A 22,666-nucleotide genomic window follows, 5' to 3' on the forward strand; every position below is an offset into this window, starting at 1 on the left:
GAAGAACAGACTCATAACACTATCCCTGGACCCATTTGTCTCTTCTTTGCAGCAGGAGCAAGAGAAATGCCTAACAAAGAAGCAGTCCTGGTCAAGGTATGGTACTGCCCAGCATCATTTCAGCTCCAGTCTGACAAGGTGGCTCTGGCTAGTGGTCCGAATCACTGTCCTCAGTCTGACATCACCAATTTGGTTTCTCCAAGATGGTGAGTTATTGTCTTGGGGGACATGGTCTGTTCCTCCTGTAAGGTCTTGCTATTGCAGAAATCCAGGATGACTTCAGGCTTAAGACAAAGACACTTATCAGCCTTTAAATGAGGAGTAGAGTCAAGCAGAAGTAACAGAAATAAGACACAAAATGAAGACAGAGGTGTGTGGCTTTCATCCTGTTTTTAGTTACTTTGTGGGCCCAAATGAGGACTCAATCAACACCTTTAAGAAAACACGTCCTGCCAGGCGTGGTGGCACACACCTTTAATCCTAGCACTTGGGAGACAGAGGCCAGTGGGTCTCTGTGAGTTCAAGGGCAGCCTGGTCTACATAGTAAGTTCCAGGACAGCTAGGGCTACAGGAAGACCCAATCTCCAAAAGGCAAAAAAAAAGAAAGAAAAAGAAAAAAAGAAAACACTTCATAAGTGTTCATTATAGTGTGAATCTTTTTAAGAAATATTTTATTATTTTTATTTTATGTATATGAGTGTATTGCCTGCATGTGTGTAAGTGCACCCATGTTGTACAGTGCCTGTAGGTCAAAAGAGGGTGTTGGATCCACGTTGTTAGCCGCCATGTGGGTGTTGGGAATCGAACCTAGGTTCTTCTGCAAGAGCAGCCACTGCTCTTACCCACTGAACCATGTCTCCAGCCCCATATAGTGTGAATCTTGACTTAATAAAGTGATCAGAATAACATCAAACAAAAGAGCTGAGCCTTCTCCTGTTTACTCAAAGATAACCAAAGCAAGACAGAGAAAGTCCTAGAAATTGTTTGTCCCCCACCCCCAACTTGCCAGACACCAGGTAAAGGGGCTATGGGAGGAGGGAGGTCCTCTACCATCACCCAATAGCAAATGTCTTAAGTGGCTACTCAAGCACTCTCCCAAGCTCTAGGGACACTGAGGAGGCCAGCATGCCATTCTTGTGGAGCTATCCTGCCACCAAAGCTCCCATAGCCCCAGTCTCAGATTACTATTCAATCACAGCAGAAGTATGCTTGCAAAATGCAGAATGGGACAATGAAGTAAACAACTTGAAAGTCCTGTCTTCAGAGCATCGTTTCGGAAGTACATAAAGAAGAGGGACCCTTGGGGCTGGAGAGATGGCTCAGCGGTTAAGAACACTGACTGTTCCTGCAGAAGACCCAGGTTCAAATCCCAGCACCCACATGGTGGCAAACAACTGTCCATAACTCCAGTTCCAGGGGATCTGACAGCCTCTTCTGTCCTTGGCAGGCACTGCACGACACAGGTGCACTTATCTACATGCAGGCAATACACGCATAAAAAATAAGTAAAATATTTTTAAAAAAGAAGAGGGACCCAAGCAGGAGAAATGAACTGCAGAAGGAAAGAAGAAAAAAGGCCTACTGGTGGTAGATTAACAGCCACGCAACACCAACATAGAAATAACACCCAGACTCCTTTCATGCAAACATGCATTAAGGAAAGCCAGATGGTAGTGTTTACAGAGTACCAGCCACAATGACTATTTCTTAAAACTCCCAACACACTAAGTTATAGCATAATGGGAATGTGTTGTTAATTATTTCACTGCCCTGTCTTCCCTTTCCCACCACAAGGGAAAGCAATTAAAGAGACATATCCCAAGTACACATGGAGCCAGCTCCTATCACCCTCCCCTAACACCTACCTACCCTGGAAGATGGACAGATACCTGCTGTTATACATTTTTAAAAAATCATGCTAATCTCGGTCCTCTATAAGCCAACCTCTTTGCAAAATAAAAGTAGAGATTATAAAAAATATAATTTGACATACAATTATAAAAACCCTCTTTAGTTTGGAAAACAAAATGCTTATCCAAAATTGTACCCCCTCCTTCCTAGTATACCCAATTTCTTCATAAAACTGGGAATCTAAAAAGAGAGAGAAGGGGCTGTAGAGATGGCTCAGTGTTTAAGAGCGCTGGTGGCTCTTGTAAAGGACCCAGGTACAGTTCCCAGCACCCACAGAGGAGCTAACAACCATCTGTAACTCCAGTTCCACGGTATTCATCACTCTCTTTGGCTTCCACAGGCATTTCACACACAGATGCACTTGCATGCGTGCAATACCTGCAGGCAAAACACTCATACACATAAATAAATAGCTAGGCATGGTGGCACACACCTTTAATCCCTGCACTCAGAAGGCAAAGTTAGGTGGAGCTCTGTGAGACTGAGGCCCGCCTGATCTACACAGTATCAGGCCAGCTGAGAGACAGGGAGACCTTGTCTCAAAAAAAAAAAAAAAAAAAAAAAAAAAGTAAGAATGGGATATCTTTGTTAAAAGCCTATCTTTAAAAAAAAAAAAAAAAAGCCTACCTTTCAGGACTAGAAAGAAGATCATTCGATGGTTCAGTGGTTGAGAGCACTGGTACCCACATGTGGTACCCACTTGAAAAAAAGAAAAAAGAAAAAAGTGTGGGATTGCCACTTTCAGCATCCAGGAAGATGAAATCTGCTTCCTAAGTCTAAGCTCCTCACCAATGTTATGACCATCCACCTTTGTACCCACTAGCTTTTTCTGGTTTTGTTCTGTTTGAGAAAAGGTCTCCCTGTAGCCCCAGATAGCCTGGAACTCACAGAGATCTGCCTGCCTCTGCCTCCTGAGTGCTCCAATCCACTAACTTTAAATGGACAGAATCCTTACAAGTCAAGTCTCCTCCTACTATTTGTGTTTCCATGAACAATTCAAAGCTTTCCGTTTATGTCCAACAATCAAATAGCATTCACAGAGTTTAAACAGTTCAGATTTTATGTACTTTGTGATGGCAAAAATCATTTAAATGGGAGATGTCCCCTAAAGAGGCCTCCTCCACTTTGCCCTTGTCTGTCTTTCCCATAGCACCATCAGAAAGGGCACACTTGGGTGAGGCCCTTCAGAATGGAACTCCAAAGACATTACTCGGAGCCTAGGAGGTGAGAGAAATAAAAATGCCATGGGAGAACAGTACAGAGATAAAAGACAAAGGACACAAGTCAAAATAATCTAAACATGGAGAGGGCTATGTAGGGTGACAGATTCCAGATGGGAAAAAGGCTATTCCAGGGGTCTAGGAACCTGTACTTCAAATTTTTTCCAGAAGACTCAGAAGTAGGCAATCAATCACATTGGGTTTCAATGATCTAAAGGCAGAAGAGGGGTGGGCAAACCCCTGTAAAGGGGTTTTCTGTAAAGGGCCATACACATAAAGTGTTCAGGTGATACGGGCCAATCAGGTTTCAAGCCCCAGATTCTCAATGCAGTCTTCACCTGTGATTTACAACTCTTTAAAAACTGCTTAGGTGGAGAGTCAGTTCAGATCAAGCAGGCTAAGCAGATTTTCCCAAGGCTTTAGGTTGCTGACACCCTGGGTCCAAGTTCTTTTCCTGCTCTTAAGTCTTAACCAACACTGACCTTTAGCTCTAATTTTACAACCTGAATTTCTAGAAGCGACTTCTTGGAACTTAAGCCTAGAATAATCTAAGCACAATTTCCTGCTTTTAAGTCAGCAACTTGTTAAATGCTGAAGAAAACAGCTTATCACCTATATAACTAGGACAGCTGCTTTTATTGTCTTTTTTTTTGGTCTTGAGACAGGGTCTCCCTGTAGCCCCAGCTGTCCTGGAACTCAGTATGTAGACCAGGGTGGCCTTGAACTCACAGAGATCCACCTGTCTCTGCCTCCCGAGTGCTGGGATTAAAGGCGTTCGCCACCACGCCCGGCACCTGCTTTTTAACGAGTACGTGGAAATTACACGGGCACCCACAATAGAGAGTATTTAAGGGTGCCAATCTTCATTTTAAAGTCTCAAACTGCTGACTTTAAAACCCAAAATAAAAAAGAAACAAAAACAAGGGGAAGGGTTAATAGCAGAAAACCATGAAACTGAAGGAAAAAAAAAGAGGGTGGGGAAAAAAAAAAAATCAATGAACCAAAAAGCTGTTTCTTAAAAAGAAAAAAAATCAGTAAAATGACAAGCCAGCTCAGAAAGGCCTAGGACCCTCATTGCCAACACCACAGAACCAGAACCCAGGCACTTAAGCTTCAAATGCCATTATAAAACATACTTCTAGCTGGGTGTGGTGGTGCACACCTTTAATCCCAGTACTAGGGAGGCTGAGGAAGCAGAGTTCAAGGCCAGCCTGGTCTACAAAGTGAGTTCCAGGCTAGCTGGGGCTACAAGGAGACCCTGTCTCAAAAAGACAAAAAAAAAAAAAATACTACTACTGTTTTCCAAACAATGACCCAAGACACTGGTCCTCTGAATACTTTTTAAAAGCTTTCTTCATTGAATTAAACTTGAGAAATATTCTGCATTCACCTCTCTATGTTGCATGGCTTGCAGAGAAATCTGGAGGGTCTTGGGCACATCGCTTAGTCTTGTCTGAACACTATGATCTGCAGTCCTTCTGGAAGAGAGAATTCAGTATTAAAAACAAGCCCCTAGCCAGGCATGGTCGCACACACCTCTGATCCTAGCAAAGGGATCCAGAGACATGCCAATCTCTCTGAGTTCAAGGCCAGCCTCTTCTACATAGCAATTTCCAGGTCAGACAGAGTGATATACTCATTCAATCCCTGTTGTCCCTTCCACCATGCCAAAGAAAAAAAATCCTAGAAATTGCCCAGGATTCTCACTGGACACATTTTGATTCTAGGGTAAAAACGGTCATGTAATACAAACATCTAACATCTTAAAAATCAATAGAAGCCGGCCATGATGGCACATGCCTTTAATCCCAGCACTCAGGAGGCAGAGACAGGCGGATCTCTGTGAGTTGGAGGCCAGCCTGATCTACATAACGAGTGCCAGACCAGCAGGGGCTGCAGGGAGACCCTGTCTCAAAAAAGACAAAATAAATAAATAAATAAATAATAAAAATCAATAGAGTAGGAAGGCTATAAATAAAGAAGGTCTGGCCAAGTATGGTGCACATACCTTGGCAGGCAGAGGCTGGTAGATCTCTGTGAGATGGAGGCCAGCCTGGTCTACATAGGAGTTCCAGGCCAACTAGCACTACAGGGAAACCGTGTCTCAAAAAAATTAAGGGGGCTGGAGAGATGGCTCAGCATCAAAAACAGTTCTTGCAGAAGACCTACCTGGGTTTGAATCCCAGCACCCACATGGCAGCTAACAAACTGTCTGAAACTCCAGTTCCAAGGCCTCTTCTGTCCTCCACAGTGCACTAACATATATGCAGGTAATGCATACATACCGATAAAGTAAAAATAATAAATACTTTCTAATTAAAAAATTAAAATAAAAATAAAGTTCCGGGTTCAAATTACAGGCCAAGCCATTTATTTTCTACCTCTCTTTGCCAGCAGAACTTTCCAAATCTTTAAGTAAGTTAAATTTGCACCTCTTTATTATCAGAGCGTCTTGATCCACTGGCACAATTTAAAAGCATTCAGCCCGAAGTATTGCAATTAGTGTTAAGTATTTTATGTATCAGTTGACACTCTTCCAAACATTTTATTGTCTATCCCACTCAACAACACAGTGTGGGATTTGGGTATCATTAATACCTTCAGAGATAGAGGGGGCGGTATTAAGGTGCATTTTAAACTACCCAGAGTCAAGCCAGATCAGGAATCCAGGACACACTATTGGTTCCAACCAACTACTTTGAGTTTCTGGCTTAAACCATCAGTGCATTTGATCACCAGTATGGTCACTGCCTCAGTGGTTCCTTCAGAAGTGATGACACTATTGGTTTAATGCAATCCCATCCCATCACACTGTAGGGCAGCAGAGTTAGGTTTTCTGGGGTCTGGAAAAATGCCCGGTTGTGAAGAGTTTAAGAGCATGGTTTACATACTTGGTTTGCAGATTCAATTGAGGAGGTTTCCTCACTTTTCAAAAGAACGGAGCTTGTAATTAGACTACCAAGAAATGTTGGTTGGAGCCACAAGGCACACCAGCAGGTTTGTGTTACAACTCCAGTGAAATGACAGATTAAAACGCCTAGAATAAGCACTGACTCCAAAAATTAAGCCCACTAGTAGCCTTATTGAACACATTTTAAAACACACAACCACAACCCAGTAATTTTTTTTTTTTGGTTAGGTCTTAATGTACAGCCCACACTTGACTTGAACGTGTGATCCATCTGCCTGGCGACCCCAGAGTCTGTGGATCACAGATGTATGCCACCCCACCCTTGCAATAGCCCAGTCTTCTAATAACTAATCTTTAGCTACAAAGGGTTATTTATGGTGGATAGGTTAGCAATTTGCAATTTAAATCACAAAGATTGGCAATTCCAATTTTCAAGATACCAAATCCAAAACCCAAAGCTCTAACGATCGATCAAAGCTATTAAAGGCATTGAGGCTTCATTCCATGTCTTTTAAGGAGGGAGCTAAGGTCTGCAAGCCAATTCAAATACAGCCAATTCACTGTATACAGAGGGGATGGGAAGACTGCAAACTGGTAATTCCTCCAATGCAAAAAACAACTGGCTTTCTTTCCTCAAACACACACAATACAAATAGTCTACCAGTTATTCAATTGGAGACTCCTCCTTAGTGGCTCACCCAGGGCTTCAGTTGACTTGAAAGTGCCTCTCCTCAATTAAGAGGGGAGAGGAGCAGCTGGGGCAACAGGGAGGCCCTGCCTCAAAGAGACCCAAAAATAAAAGAGGGGAGAAGAGACTGCCAGGGCCTTGCTTATATGATACATTGAATCTTCTCAACAGTCTGTGACCCTCCCAAAGCATATACATCGAGAGAACCACCCAGTGAGAGACAGGAGAGGCTACTTGACACAAAGAACAAACTAATTTTACCATTTGCTACCTCCTTATAAGTTTAAGAAATGGAGATAATGTAGGAACCGCACTCTACAAAGAGACAGTATGGTTTATACAATTTTTTTTTAATGACACGCTCACAAAACAAATTATCAACAATAGATTATTCTGCCTGGAGTCATCTGGAGCATGATCAGTAGAATTAAGAATCTTCTGCAAATCTGGGGAAAAGAGAGGTTAATGAAGAAAACAAAACTCACAACAAAGCAAAAGGGCATCATGTCAAAGGAAGGCAGAGTCTAACCAGAGTCCTCTCCTAGGCAGTCCATAAAACATTTTCAAACACAACTGATTTGTGATAGAAAATCTCAAGGCACAATGTCTTCCTGCAAAGCTGTTCAATTCTGAACCCCTGGCTGCTTGGAAGCACAAAGTAAAAGATGCCAGTATATGTGTATTGTGGTGAGAGGAAGAAATGGGTAGGACTGATCTTCTGTGTTGATGCTGAGTTCTTATGCAGGAGGTGATGCAGACCCAGAAAAGTCTTTAAAAACAGCTTTTTAATTAATTAATTAATTTTTTAAATTTTATTCTATGTGTATGCATGTATTGCCTGCATGTAGGTAAGTGCACTCGTGTCATGCAGTGTCTGTGGAGGTCAGAAGAGGCTGTCAGATCCTGGGACTGGAGTTACGGACAGTTGTTAGCTGCCATGTGGGTGCTGGGATTCAAACCCAGGTCTTCTGTAAGAACAACCAGTGTTCTTAACTGCTGAGCCATCTCTCCAGCCCCAATTTACTTATTTTTAGGTTTATATGTATGACTGTTTTGCTTGCACATATATAAGTACACCCATGTAATGCAAAGCCTTACAGAGGTCAGAAGGTGTCGTATCATCTGGAATTGGAATTGGGGACAGCTGTTAGCCGCCGCGAGGTGGCTGTGAACAGGACCCTGGGAATACCCTGGGAACTGAACCTGGGTGCTCTGCAGGAGCAGTCAGTGCTCTTAACCTTTGAGCCATCTCTCCAGCCCCCAGTTTTGTGCTTTTAATGAAGAACCAATTACACTGATCCAGACTTTTATCAGCATCAGAATTACCCAGAGGGAGATGATTGTAATGCAAATTCCAGGAACTCAGCCCTTTACAATTTAGAGTGGACCACAAACTTTCATTCCTCACTCCCAGTCACTAATGCCCCAAAGCTCCACTGTTAAAGCCAAGGTGCACAAAGGGAAAGAACATCCTTTGAGAGGGAGATAGTGTAAGGAATAATGAGAATGCTGAAGGACAAGAAAAGCTAAATACAAAGTTGGTTAAAGTTTTACATTTCATTATAGCTATTCAAGTCACACAAAGAAGGTAAGATTCTGCAAGAAAACAGCTCCCTAAGGGAGACTGGGAGAATGTGATGGTAGGAGGGACCAACAACTCAGGATATTAGATTTCTTTCTACAGGCTGGGTAGGAAGTAACATCCAAGCCCTAGGTAGCCAACACCTAGGAAGGTAGGGCCCATCCTCTCTTTATAACACTGTACATGAATAAATGGATGCATCCAAAAAGGACCAGATATTTTCTTGATGGTTTATCATAGCAATTATTGAAATACCTTAGTGAGAACTTAAAGAGGAGTTATTCTACTCAGGCACTATAGATATTTGGTATAGTCAGTGCTGTAGGACTGTCTTAGGCATCATCAAGTTTATCAGGATTCCCCAGGCCCTATTTGCTAGATCTGGGCAGCATGTCTACTGCCCTGCTTTGTTTTCTGAGACAAGGTCTCTTGTATCCCAGGCTGGCACTGCTATGTAACAGAAGATGCCTTTGTACGTCTGATCCTTGTGCCTCCACCTCCCAGGTGCTGTGTACAAACTTGCACCACCGTTGTGCTGGTGATCAATCCCAGACCTTTGGGTATGCTAGGCAAGTACTCTACCAGCTGAGCTAAGTCTCCTCCTCCACACTTCAAAAATTGCCAAATACACCCCGCAGTGTGGGGTATTGTGAAACACCCCAATTGAGACTCACTGCCTTAAACTAGAGAAATTGCAGTTAGAGAAGCGGGAAAGGTCTTGTAACCAGACATAGTCTTGAATTAGCTATACCAACTAAAAGATATAAACTTGGGGCCTGGCATGGTGACGCACACCTGTATCCCCAGCAATCAGGAGGTCGAGGCAGGCTGATCTCTGTGAGTTCTTTCAAAGCAAGCCTGGTCTACACAGTGAGTTCCAGGCCAGCTGGGGCTACAGGGAGAGCCTGTCTCAGAAAGATGAATAAACTTCAAGGGGGTAAGTGGTACATCACAGCCATCCCATCATTACAGGCAAGAGGATCTTGAGTTGAAGGGCAACCTGCACCATACCACAAGACCCTGCCTTTAAAAAAGCTGAAAAAAACTCAATGGGCCTATTTATTAATCTTAAAATGTGGACAAGGCAGCCAAAGACTCACAGGCAAATAAATATGCACCTTTTATGTTTTCAAAGGCACGCTTTAAAGAGGAACCTGATCCTAGCAGAACCTACTCCATCTAAGATAAACATACACCATACAGAATGGGTGGACCCCGGTCTCTCCATTAGCCCAGGCTCAATATTTGGCATCTAAGGATTCCCAAGGTACCAGTAAATCCAATTCAAGGGGGTCTTTGAACTTGAATGAAAAAAAATCCTTATCTTTTTCACTAATTGCAAAATTTGCATTTTCTCCATTTATGGTTAATCAACTACTCCTAGCCCTTATCACCAGATTTTTTTCATGTCATACATTACAGCTGAAAATATTGATTTTATTCAGCTGTAGTCTGAAATTCTACATTTTACCAGTCCTGTACATGAGTGCAGGTACTTTTGACGGTCACAAGTATCAGGTTCCTCTGGAGCTGGAGTTACAGGCAGTTGTGAGCCATTCTAGGAAGTGCCCTCAATGTCCTCTTAAGAACAGTATTCCCTCATAATCACCAAGCTATCTCTCCAGCCCAAGTCTCATCATTCTAAAAGAGAAATGTGTGCCTGGTGCTCCTCTGATGGAAGCGATCCAACAGCTCACCTGCACTACATATTACATAAACTTAGTCCATTTAATCAGCATTTATCAACCATCTACATTATATTAGACCCCCAGGTGTCAGCCTTCAAAGATACACCCAGCCCAAAAGGAGAAAATGGATATAGAAAGCTCAATTACCAGAACTTTTCAGGTCCTACTAGCTAGCCAGACACTGTCTGCTCCAACAGGCAAGGAGACGACAACGCATACCCCTCAGCCCTATGATACCCAAAACCCTGACTGACAGGTGGGACCAGGAACAAAGAATGTGTCTTCCACTAGTCCCAAGATGCCCAACTACATCACCATGGGACCAATTTATTCCTGTTAGCCTCCAGCTGAAAAATAAGCAATATTTTCTGGAATAAACAGTCCTCAGAATCCAACACTTGACTTACAGGATGACCAAATTTGAAATTTGTTTTAGCAAATGAGGGAGAGAGAGAGGAGAGAGGAGAGAGAGGGGAGAGGGAGAGAGAGGGAGAGAGAGAGAGAGAGAGAGAGAGAGAGAGAGAGAGAGAGAGAGAGAGAGAGAGAGAGATTGAGATTCGTTTTAGCAAAAGTAATTTTCTGGGTTACTGGGTTACTTCATCAACCAAAATATTAAACACTACCAGACCTAATCTACCATTGCTTAGTGGTATAATTGCTGCTGGCTTGCACTGGTAACTAAGGCATATGGAATGGAAACTAGTAACATTGCTAAGAGGTTCAAGTTTAATTCCACTAAAATCTCACCATGGAACTGCTCCATTAGGAAGGATTACTGGCAAATGGAGAAAAAAGAACATGCATCCAAGCTCCACAAGCATTTGACTCACCCTTGAGTCACATCCAATACTTATGCCAAGAGCAATGCCTTTTGACTCATTATCAACAATTAAAATAAATGTTTTTAGAGACCTCACACATGGATTTCTCACTAAGCACCCCTTTGTTGAAAAAGCAAAAAATCTGGAAATCCCTGAGGTCTCTTTAAATCCCCTCATTTTCCAAATGTGGGTTTGGATAGCAAGAGTGACATGTTTTACTCCAAAGAAGTGACTGGGTAACAATCAGGGTTCTTCCAGCATACTTTAAGAACTCAAGATCTTATATACCTGAACATTGGTATTTTTTCTAGAAGGTTCTTCACCTTACCATCAAACCTTTCTTTGGTTTCCTTAGACTTAAAATTTATTTATTTTTACTTTATATGTATGTGTGAGTGTTTTGCCTACATGCACCCACGTGAACCTGTGTCCTGCAATACTCACAAAGACCAGAAGAGGGCATTGGATCCCCTGGAACAGTCTATTGTTAGATGCTATGCACCTGGGTGCTGGGAACCAAAACCCAGGTCCTCTGGAAGAGCAGCCAATGCTCTTAATTGCTGAGCCATCTCTCTTGCCGCTAGTTTTTGTTTCCTTGGGTTTTTGTTTTTTGTGGGGGGGATTGAGGGAGCGGGGTTTGGGACAGGGTCTCTCAGGCCTGGAACTCACTACATAGACCAGGCTGGCCTCTGCCTCCAGAGTGCTGGGATTAAAGGTGTGCCCACCACACCCAGCCTCAGGTTTTTGAGACAGAATCTCACTATGAAGCCCAGGCCAACCTTAAACTCAGCAATTCTCCAGCGTCTGCCACCTGAATCCTGGGATTATAGGCATATTCCCCCACACCCTCAACTCTAAGCTTATCTGTTTATAGAATAGAATCTCACTATATATAGTCAAGGCTGGCAAGGAATGCAGAGTCCTGTTTGCCTCCGCCTCTCTGATAGGATTAAAGGTGAATGCTGCCAGGTCAGCTTGCTTTTCTTTAAGAGCAGAGTAAATTTTAAAAATTAACTGCAGCCTGCAGTGGTGGCACATATCTTTAATCCCAGCACTTGCAAGGCAGAAGGCGGACAGATCTCTGTGAGTTCAAGGTCAGCCTGGTCTACATAAGTGAGTTCCTGGCCAGCTGGGGCTACTAGAAGACCCTGTCTCAAAAAAGACAGAAGAAAATAAACTGCTTATGCTTATCTTTCCAAGTGCTTTCTGCTTTACACTGCTCATTCTTCGTTTATTCTTAGTTTTTATTCTACTTTCTTAGCTCAACTACATTTGGATGTCATGCCCACATCTCACTAACCTGCAACTTGCCAATATCTCCTCCTCCACTTCACAACTGAGCAGCCATAATTCTCCCTCTGTCCAGTGTTAGCTCAAATTGTTGGAATGTTTCTTGCCTTTTTTTCTAAGGTTAAGTGTAGGTTTTGCCCCACTTGTACAATAGCACCAAGAGAAGCAGCTGCTGGAGCCATTTTTGTAAAAAGCAACACTTGAATTAAGCTGAAGCTGAAGGAGGGTTAACCTTCTGTGGAAGGACTGAGAATGTTCTAGAATTTTCTGACCCCATACTGAGCTCAGTGATTCTTAAGCCTACTAGGTAACCCATGCTGGATAAATCTTTTTATGGTGCTTCAAACTCACCCCTTCCCAGTTGGGTGACCTTGGTGCACCCACCCACAATTTTTCTAAGCTTCACATCACTAAATTCAGTGTGCTAGAATTACTATTAACCATTCAGTCGGGAGAGCTGATAAGGTAACTCTCTCAGCAAAACCTTAGTGATCTTATACTCCCTCCAGCTCCAGCACCCAAGCACCATTTCATATACAGATTTCTTCCCGCCTCCTCCCCTCCCTCCATTCTCACCTAAGAAATGTGGGACGTCAAAGATACTAATTTTTTCCCAACTCACTTCTGACCACCCAAGCACAATGAGTTGCCTAACAGCCCTTTAGTTTTCCAGTTACTCAGTAAAAGCTCTAAGAGGTGAACACTGGTCCCTTCCTTTGTCTCCTCCCCCCACCCCACGCCCCAGAGATGAATCTCAAAAAAGTTAAGAGAGAAACCCGGAAGGTCACCCATTAAACAGACCAATTTTTAAATGCAGGACTGAAATCACGGTTTTGCTCCAAATCACCAGGTATTATTTTATTTTTTTGTTTTTAATTTTTGATCTTCAGAGGACTTGGAGGAAAAAATAGAGTCTTTAGAAGTTCATAAAGAAATGAAGTCAATGTTAAATATCGTAACAGAAAAGGGGTCGTGTCTAATCGCAGAAAACAGTTAAAAAAAAAAAAAAGCAAGGTGTAGGCCACAAACTAACTACAAGTGGGATGGTCCAGGAACTACAAGATGAAAGTCCGCCGCAGTCTCAGGTTTAAAGGCCCTATTCCTCCCGCCCCCTGCGCCCAGGCTTCCAAAGAAAAGAAGTCTGCTCCGCATCCCTCCCCTCTGAAATTCCCACACGTAGTTCCCATTCTCCCAGCCTTCTCTGATGTGAACGGGCTCGGTCTTCTGAGCCTCCCGGATTAGGGGAGTTCTAATTCCCGCGCCCAGATCTCATCGTTCCCCACCCCCAATAATAATAATCGCTTCCTTTCCCCGTCCACCCGGTCCCTTTCCGGGGGATCAGTCTCCTACACCGGGGACTATGATCTTGGAAGCGCTGCGTGGTCGTGGTCCTCCTGCCGCCTGGGCTGCCCTGGGGGGGAACCCCCACCCTCAAGAGGGAAATTCAGCAGCCTGCCAGCACAGGAAAAGGTGGCGTGGGCAGCAGTCTCGAGCTCCGCACAGCCCTCGCCCAGGCCTGCCTCGCGGGTCACGCCTCGTTCCCTCCACCGCGCTCCCGCACCGGCCCCACGGGGGATCCGCCCGCGCCCCGCAGCCTCCAAGGGGTCCCACCCTCCGGCGGGGCGTGGAGGGCAGAGAGCCCGCGTGGAGCGACGGTCCAGGCCCGGAAGGGCGGTTGGGCTGGCACACACCGACGCGGCTCCTCCAGGCCCCGCACTGCGGCCAGGACTGAACACGGCGGGGACCGCAGGGGCGCGGCGCGGCCTCCGCTGAGCCGCCGGTGCACGAGGCCCCGCAGCGCGCTCTGCACTGCAGCCCGGGAGACAGACGCAGGCGCCGCGCGGTCGCCCGCATTGTTCAGCCCGCCGCGCGCGCCTCAGAGCCTGGCCCCGGCCCTGGCCCCATAGGGACAGCGGAGACGGGTGCGCCGGGGCCGCGAGGACGGCGGGGACGGCCGGGACAGGTGGCGGCTGGCGCCCTCACCTTTGGCGCTGAGCGTGAAGTCGAGCGTGCTGTGCCTCGCTGCTGCCATAGTGAGGCGAGGCCCAGTGCCATGCCTGGGGGAAGCGACCGCGGGAGACTGGGGACCGCGCAGCGTGTCAGACTGCGGCCGGCTGGGGGTGCGCTGCGCCGAGGGAGGCCAGGAGTAGGAGGTGGGCGGGGCCGACAGGAGCGACCCAGGCCGCGGGGGCGGGACAGGCCCGCCTCCGGGAGGGAGGAAGCGGGGACGCCTCCAGCCCCGAACTTGGAGCTCTGGATGTGAGGCCTCTCTAATGGTGGAAACGTGGGCGCAGTGCTCCCCGGCGTGCGTCACCAATGGCCGCGCCCTGATCTGAGGCTCAGGACAGGCTCTCCCGCCATCCGCTAGGTCACCTCAGGTTAAAACAGGCTCTGCGCGACTTCCGGGGGGAGCCACCCTATACACTTCCCTATATGCCTACCCCTCCTCCCGCAAGCTGAGGCCCCTGTTACTTCCTGGCCGTGTCCAGAAAATAAAATGCTAGGATCTACCCCTGTAGTCTAAAGGCACAGTCTGCCTTTTTCTTAAAATGCCATGGTGAAACCCATTAGCATTATTAGGAACATTTCTATTAGTAAGGTGTTGTATTTGAGTACAGAATAGAATGCTCTTGGAACATTCAAGTGCAGTACATTTTCATACAAAATTGGACAGGAGACGCAAAGAGCCTAGGAAGGCTAGTACATTTGCTACGGTTGAACTGAGAAGTTCCAGATTTGAGAACCTCATCAGCAAGACGTCCCCCTCCATGGTGCTTCTGTTCATGCCAATGGGCCTTCTTTGTTCGCCTTCTTTTTGACAGTACTACTCAAGATGAGACCAGAGAGAGCTTAAAGTTCCTGTGGACTAAAACCCTCGTTTACTGCACTGCAATATCCCTGGGCAAATGATTCTGTCATTCTGAGGGTTTCTGTGCTGCTTAGGACCTCGGGGATTGCTGTAATGGCTAGATGCAATTCAGACCAGTGAACTCATGTGCCTTCTCAACAGTGCAAAAATCATACATATTAAATTCATCTTTCCCTTAAGTGGTTTCGAGTGGTTATTTTACTGAGTTCTTCACTGTCCTGCCAGAACCTAGCACTGACTTCGAAAGTGTTTTTCAACCTTCATTAAGAACTGTATCCCATTCCCCTGTGCTCCTATCTTGTTCCTAACCATAGCCACCTGTTTGTTGCTTTTTGCCTTCTCTGGAGCCCAGGACCTCAATTTTGTTAGCTATTCTGCTCTCTGGCCCGTGTATCCACCTGCAGCTCCTTTTTCTCCCTGGAATGATCACCAGTTCTTGCCTTTCTTGTGGAGTCAGGTCACTAAATGTAGTTTTCCCTCCTGTGTTTCAGGGGCAAGGAGAGCTTCAGAGGCACCACACCTGCCTCTCTCCCAGTTTAGCACAAGAGCCACAAGCCTGCACTTGGTTTCACTGTTTGCTGACACTTTCTTGAATTTCTTAAGAATTTTTGAACAGGACGTCTTAAATTAGCTGAAAATTATGTGGCTGGCCCAGATGAGCAGCTTGTGTGGGACAGTGCAGATAGCTTTTGGTTCCCAATTGAAACACCGACCCCAGCCCTTGGACCCGACCTTGCAAAGTACAAAATAAGCAGAGATGAAAAACCTCAAGATGCTTTGCTATGAATTCATCAGAGAGCCATAAAAATGGGGAAGTCTAATTAAGAATGCCTCATGAAGATTGTATCTATGATGTATAGATAAGTGGGCCTTGATATAAGATCAATATTGTTGGGGTGATGTTAGGAGCTTACTGCAAGGGTTTTATCACTGCATGTTCTACACAATCCTAGCAAGGCTATTAAAGATAGGACGTGGACAAAGAACCAAAGGACTCAAGGCCTCTTTAAACACCTTGAACTAAGACTACCTGTTTGGATTCTGGAACATGTCTCATTGCCTGAGTTTTGTAACCCCCTGCCCCTAGACTAACCATTTAGGTTGTGGCAATTGATTTGTATTGTAGTCTTATAGTCAACCAGTTAAATGTTATTGTGCAACTATTGGGACGTCAAAGAGCTCAACAACTCATCCTGCAACAAAAGATACAGGAATTCCCTAATCTAATGTCATGATTTGCATATGAAATGTCCCCCACAGGCTCATAAATGGAAGGCTTACTTCTCCAGGTGGTATGGGTCCCTTTTTTGGAAGGCAGTGGAAATCTTAGGAGGTGGGGCCTAAATGTCACTGAGGGTGTGCTTTCAAAGTGTATCTTGTTCCAGGTCTCATCCTTTCATTCTCTGTTTCCTGGCCACAGTGAGGTGAGCAGCATTGTTCTACAAGCTCTTCTGCCATGATGTTTGGCCTCCCCATGACCCAGAAACCATAGAGCTAGCCAATCATGCTGTGAGAGCATGAGCCAAAATAACTCTTCTCCCCCACCCCTTTAAGTTGTTTATATCAGGTACTATATCACAGACTGAAAAGAAAAGCTAACACACTAACCATAGCCTGCGTTCTTGATAAAAATTTGGATGTCATGGATTCATGTGTCCCAGGCTACCCTCCTCTCCTCTTGACCTTTGTTAGCTTTCAGGAACTGATTGGGTGCTTATAGTCAGGTATGTGCTATAGAATACAAACAATTCCCTAGACACTAGGATCCAGTAAGGCCAGTCTATAACTGGGCAGGACAAGGTACAAACAAAGCCACCCCCCCATTATCATGTTGACATATGAACAAAACATGAACTTTGTCCAAACCACAAATGTGACCAGACATTCCTCATCCTGCTAAAACTAATGCCTGCTGTTTCACTACCAACCACAGATTTAGCCTGCCTCACATTTTCCCCACTTCTAGAGACATTTGCTAAGGTACTCAGTCATAGAAGAAGACCTGGCAGCATTGAATCCTGGCTTCCTTAAACACTCCACAAACAACCTGACATAAGAGTATATCCCTTATACTCTTTCTCACTCTGTTGCTTAGATGCCCCCTATGGTCCCCAAGGTAAGTATTTGTCCCACAACAAGATGAAAACAGCTTGCTGAAACCCAGGACTGCTTTTGAGAGTGTGGGACTGTAGGACAGTGACAACATAGGTAATAAGATGACATCAGGATGGGGTGTGGTGGCACATGCCTTTAATCCCAGCACTCAGGAAGCAGAGGCAGCAGGCAGATCTCTTTGAAGTTCAAGCTCAGCCTGATCTACATAGTGAGTCCCAGGCCAGCTGGGGCTACAGGGAGACCCTGTCTCAAAAAGACCAAAAAAAGATGACATCAGAACTTAGGAGGCCTGCTTAGCAACATGCTATTTAACCTTAGGTCTTCTACTCAAAACTCCTTTTCTTCTTTTTAAATATTTTTTATTATTTTTTTATTTTATGTGCACAAGTGTATTGCCTGCATGTATGTAACTGCACACATGTCATGTAGTACCCATGGAGGTCAGAAGAGGGTGTCAGATTCCCCTAGAACTGGAGTTATGGATGATTGTCAGCCACCATGTGTGTGCTGGGAACTGAACCCAAGTCTTCTGCAAGAGCAGCCAGTGCTCTTAACCACTGAGTCATCTCTCTAGTACCCCAAAACTCTTTCAAATGGGCCTAGTTTCTTATTAGCCTTCAAGTACTCTTGGAATATCAGCAACAGAGTCTTTATAAAGTTAAAGGAAGAGCTGCACTTCCCTGCACAGTTAGCAACAGAAACTACTTGGAGGAGGAAGTCAAAAGCAGAAAAGTGGACACTATTAAAAAGCAGAAGGTGGTAGTGATGGTGATGATGGCAGTGGCAGCGACTGAGGGGAAGTGAGGGTGGGTACTGAAAAGGCCGTGAGAGCCACCAGGATGTTGTTCATTCTTCTATTGTCCTAGACCTTCCTCGTGAAGGGTGGTGGGAGTAGGGGGAATTGATGCCCTTAGAAGTTGCCCTGATCATCAAAGGCAGTAACTTCTCATTTGACTGTTTGGTTTTCTGCTTTTTCACCATTTGCATGGGACCGTTGGAGACATTTCACCTCCCTGCCTCCTGTGTGCAGCTGAGGTGGAATCACTTCCTCTTAAAAAAATCTGCCATTGACTATTAGGGTTAGAATGGCTGTCAAAAAACCTGGATCACTCCCTCACCATTTTTCCACATGAATATGAGACTCGCCCAGCTAGTTAAACACAACGGTATTTAAAATGATTAAAATCTGTGTGACTGAGACAAGGGTTTGGATCTTTGACACAGTGATTCACAACTTCAGCTGCACATTGGAACTACCATGGGGCTTTAAACATATGGCTGCTGCCTGGGCCCCAGCCCTAATACTTCATAGAATTGGTCCCAGGGACAGCTCTTACATTGGGACTGTTTTTAAAAGTAAACAAATAAAAACCCAAGAGAGTCCCATATAAAGCCAACACTGTCACTGCCAGATCATAAAGCAGTTTGTGCCATAATAGGTATCATGTCACCCTGTTTCACATTCACCGGATGGCTAGAAAAAACAAATTTGAAAAGTACAAAATAAGAAGTGTGGGAATGCAGAAAAATTGGAACTCTTACCCATTGTTGGTGGGGATATAACAAGAGTATCCTCTGTGGAAAACAGTTTGGCTTGGGGGCTGTAGCTCAATGGTAGAACACTTGCTCCTCATGCCTGAGGTCCTGGGCTCTATCCCCAGCACTTAGAAAAGGAGAGAAAAGGTGATAAGATAATTGCCATATGAGTCAATAACTCTGCTTTTGGGTATGTACACAAAATAATTGAAACTCGGTGTTTAAGAAAATGAGTACAGCCCGGCGTGGTAGCACACACCTTTAATTCCAGCACTAGGGAGGCAGAGGCCTGAAACTCACTATGTAAACCAGGATAGCCTTGAAACTCACAGAGATCCATCCTGAGTACTCATACTGGGATTAAAGGTGTGTGCCACCGTGCCTGGCCGGACTCCTTATTTTACTTTTTTGGTCTTTTTGAGACAGGGTCTCCCTGTAGCCCCAGCTGGCCTGAAACTCACTATTTAGCCCAGGCTGGCCTTGAACTCACAGAGATCAGCCTGCCTCTGCCTCCCTAGTGCTGGGATTAAAGGTATGCGCCACCACGCCCGGCTGTCAGGTGCTTCTTGAATCAAGGATAGAGGACCAGAACCTTAGCATCCTGATTCCCAGGCTAGGGCTCTTTTCATTAAACCAAATTTTTCATTACATTGTTTTTATGTCTTCACTTCCATTGCTAAATGACTAGAAAGAGCCATAGAATTCATAAAGCACTATGTATCTATTTTGGGAATCATTTCTAATCTTCTTAATCCCACAAAATGTAGTAGTCTACCTGGATCTGAGCTGTGGTACAGCACTGGCTTAGTGAGTACAAGACCCAGGATTCAATTTCCAATATTGTATAAAGAATAAATAAATAAATACTGAGTCTGAGTGACTTGTTCAAGGCCACACATCAGTCTGTAGCAGAGTCACACTTGGCACGTGGCTCAGTGTTGACTCCAAGTCAGTAACATTTCTGGCCTACCCTGTTGCTGTTCAGAACTGGAAATGAGGGCAGAAAAAAATGCACTGAATTGTTCATTTAAAATACACTCATTCTACATGCAAACCATTGTTATTTTAAGGAAAGGGTAGAAGAGAATGAAAGATTATATTTTGGCATGCAAAATCAAAACAATAAGTATTCCTCTTCCTGTTCTTGGATCCGGTTGCAGCTTCTTCAAAGCAAGGAAATTTATGCATGTTGACACAATACTTATTTTCAAATCTTCTTTGGCTCCATTTTCAACTTCTTCCCCTTGGCACAACCAGTCCCATGACTCCCCTCTGTCAGGCCTTGGGTTGTCTGTCTAAAATCCTGATGCAGCAGTTACCACCAGGATTCATTCCACAAAGGACAATTCCCTCTCCTCTAAGCCCCAAGTCTCCTCTGGTTATAGTACCATTGCCTGCAATGTCACAATGCTAATCATATAAGTCCTGAGTCTTAAAGATATATTAACAGTAATATTTTTAAATGTATTCATCATATCTAGAACTTTGTTCTTTAATAGCTAAAAATCTTGTTTTTCAAAAAAAATTTTTTTTTTTTTAGACAGGGTCTCCTTGTAGCCCCAGCTGGGCTGGAACTCATTAAGTAGACCAGGCTGGCCTTGAACTCACAGAGATCGCCTGCCTCTGCCTCTGCTGAGTAAAGGCTTGTGCCACCACGCCTGGTGTTTTCCAAATTTTTAACAAATGTGTATTTTTCTCACTTTTATCTGAAAAAAATATCGTGTTTCAAAGTATGCGTCTGATATTAGTACTCCACAAGTAAAATAAATATGTACCATTTTATACTTGCTTACTTAAAAAAATCTAGGTTAAGCTGGACACAGTGGCACAAGTTTTTAATCCCAGGATTTGTAAGACAGAGGCAGGTGGATCTCTGTGAGATGGAGGCCAACCTGTTTGCACAGAGAGTTACAGGCCAGCTGGGGCTACAGAGTTTCAAAAAACGAAACAAAACAACAAAATAAACCAAAATCTAGGTTAAAATCTAGCACACCCCTGTAGTACAAGCAACTTGGAAGCCCAAGTCAGACAGATCCCTTGAGTCTAGAAATTGAGGCTAACTTGGGCAGCACATAAAGATCCAGTCACAAAAAACTTTAATAATCTGGGCATGGTGGCACACACCTTTAATCCCAGCAAAGGGAGGCCAAAGGCATGACCATCCTGGTCTGCATTGCAAGTTTCAGGCCAGCCAGGGCTACATAGTGAGATACTATCTCAAAAGAAACAAAAAAAGAAATTAATAACAATTGTTAACAATTATTATTACAGCTGGGCGTGGTGGCACACGCCTTTACTCCCAGCACTCGGGAGGCAGAGGCAGGCGGATCTCTGTGAGTTCAAGGCCGGTCTGGTCTACATAGTGAGTTCCAGGACAGCTGGGGCTACAGGGAGACCCTATCTCAAAAAGAACAAAATAAAAATTAAAAAACTACAATTATTATTATTTAGAAGCGTCAAGTTGTTGTGCTTATGCTAAAAAGAAATTTTACTGCAATGTAAAATGCCCGCTAAATGAAAAAATAAATACAAAAAATCCCAGCCCTGCTTTCAGGCATTGTGTATCTCCTACTGTGATGTACTAAGAAGGACCCAGCATCCTTTCTGGGCTCTTCTCTTTTTTTTTGGTCTTTTTCAGACAGGGTCACCTGCAGCCCCAACTGGCCTGGAACTCACTATGTAGACCAGGCTGGCCTTGAACTCACAGAGATCCACCTTCCTCGGCCTCCCGAGTACTGGGATCAAAGGCATGGACTTTTCTGAGCGCTTCTTGTCAAAAATATTAAATTTGAGCCAGTGAGATGGATCAGCAGGTGAAGGTGCTTGCCTCCAAGCCCAACAACCTGTGTTCAATTCCAGGAACCCACATGGTAGAAAAGAACCAACTGCCACAAGTCATCCTCTGTCCCCCATACATGCACTGTGATTCATGAAATAAATAAATAAATGGAATAATACTTAAATTTTATTTTTATTTTATGTGTATGAGTGTATTGTCTGCATGCATGTAAGTGTACCCATGTTTTGCAGTGCCCATGGAGGTCAGAAAAAGGCATCAGAGTCCCCTGGAACTGGAGTTACAGACAACTGTTAGCTGATATATAGATGCTGAGACTCAAACACAGGTCCTCTACAAGAACAGCCATAGCTCTGAACCACTGAGCCAGCTCTCCAGCCCCCAGAATAATTTCTTTTAATCCACAACTTGAATCTAATCATGATGTAACATCAGATAAATGCAGATAAGTGTTCTTCTGAAAAATAAATGGCCTATACTCTTCCAAAGTAAGTCAAGGTCAAAAACTACAAAGATAGGTACACATAGTGAGCACCACTGAATGAATTAACTGCAACATTTTATCTGTGTGTGTGTGTATGAGAGAGAGAGTGTGTGTGTGTTTATATACATATGTATATGTAACAATAATAACAAAAGAAAAACAGCTGGATGTGGTGGTACATTCCCTTAACTCGGTAAGGCACATTCACCCCTCCATCACCGCCCCCCCCCTCGCCGTTCTATACTCCTAGATTGAGCCCTATGCCATTCCTAGTCTTGGGGACCCAGACATCTGGGGAACCAATACTGCTTCCTGACCCTTCTTACCCAGAGCAACTCAGTCCCTTTCTTGGGCTCCAGGAGCACCACTTCTAGTCCTGGCCCCGCCCTCACCTCTCTCTGCTTCCCTGGGCCTGCACCACCGGCTAACTCTCCTAGCCTGCACTACTATCCTCAGGCCTCTTGGGGTAAGTATATAGCGCAGCTCTCCGCACCGGGACTCCGTAAGCCTCATTCACCCTTCCATCCCCCCAACCCCGCACCCCCGCTCACCTTTCTATACTCCTAGTTTGGACCCTGCGCCATTCCTAGTCTTGGGGCCCCATCCTCAGGCGGTAAGTATATAGCGCAGCTCTCCGCACCGGGACTCCGTAAGCCTCATTCACCCTTCCATCCCCCCAACCCCGCACCCCCGCTCACCTTTCTATACTCCTAGTTTGGACCCTGCGCCATTCGCCATTCTGGGGCCCCAGACA

The 22,666-nt window shown here is 44.7% G+C and overlaps 1 protein-coding gene across 5 annotated transcripts in view; it reads right to left on the reverse strand.

Moving 5' to 3' along the window:
- Sms (spermine synthase) overlaps positions 1-14,473 on the reverse strand; it is a 49,401-nt gene extending 34,928 nt beyond the window's left edge. For 2 of the 5 annotated variants that reach the window (XM_029561219.1, XM_008828331.3), the window contains exon 1: positions 14,095-14,470. In XM_029561219.1, coding sequence (XP_029417079.1) covers positions 14,095-14,143 — 49 coding nt within the window. In that variant the 5' untranslated portion in view covers positions 14,144-14,470. Of the gene's footprint in view, positions 1-4,521; positions 4,610-14,094 lie in introns of all 5 variants that reach the window. The other 3 variants (XM_029561221.1, XM_029561220.1, XM_029561222.1) reach the window with 2 other exon arrangements.
- Positions 14,474-22,666: the final 8,193 nt, after the last annotated feature.

This window comes from Nannospalax galili, unplaced genomic scaffold (genome assembly GCF_000622305.1).
Source record: "Nannospalax galili isolate Female #2095 unplaced genomic scaffold, S.galili_v1.0 scaffold1053, whole genome shotgun sequence".
NCBI classification, from domain to species: domain Eukaryota; kingdom Metazoa; phylum Chordata; class Mammalia; order Rodentia; family Spalacidae; genus Nannospalax; species Nannospalax galili.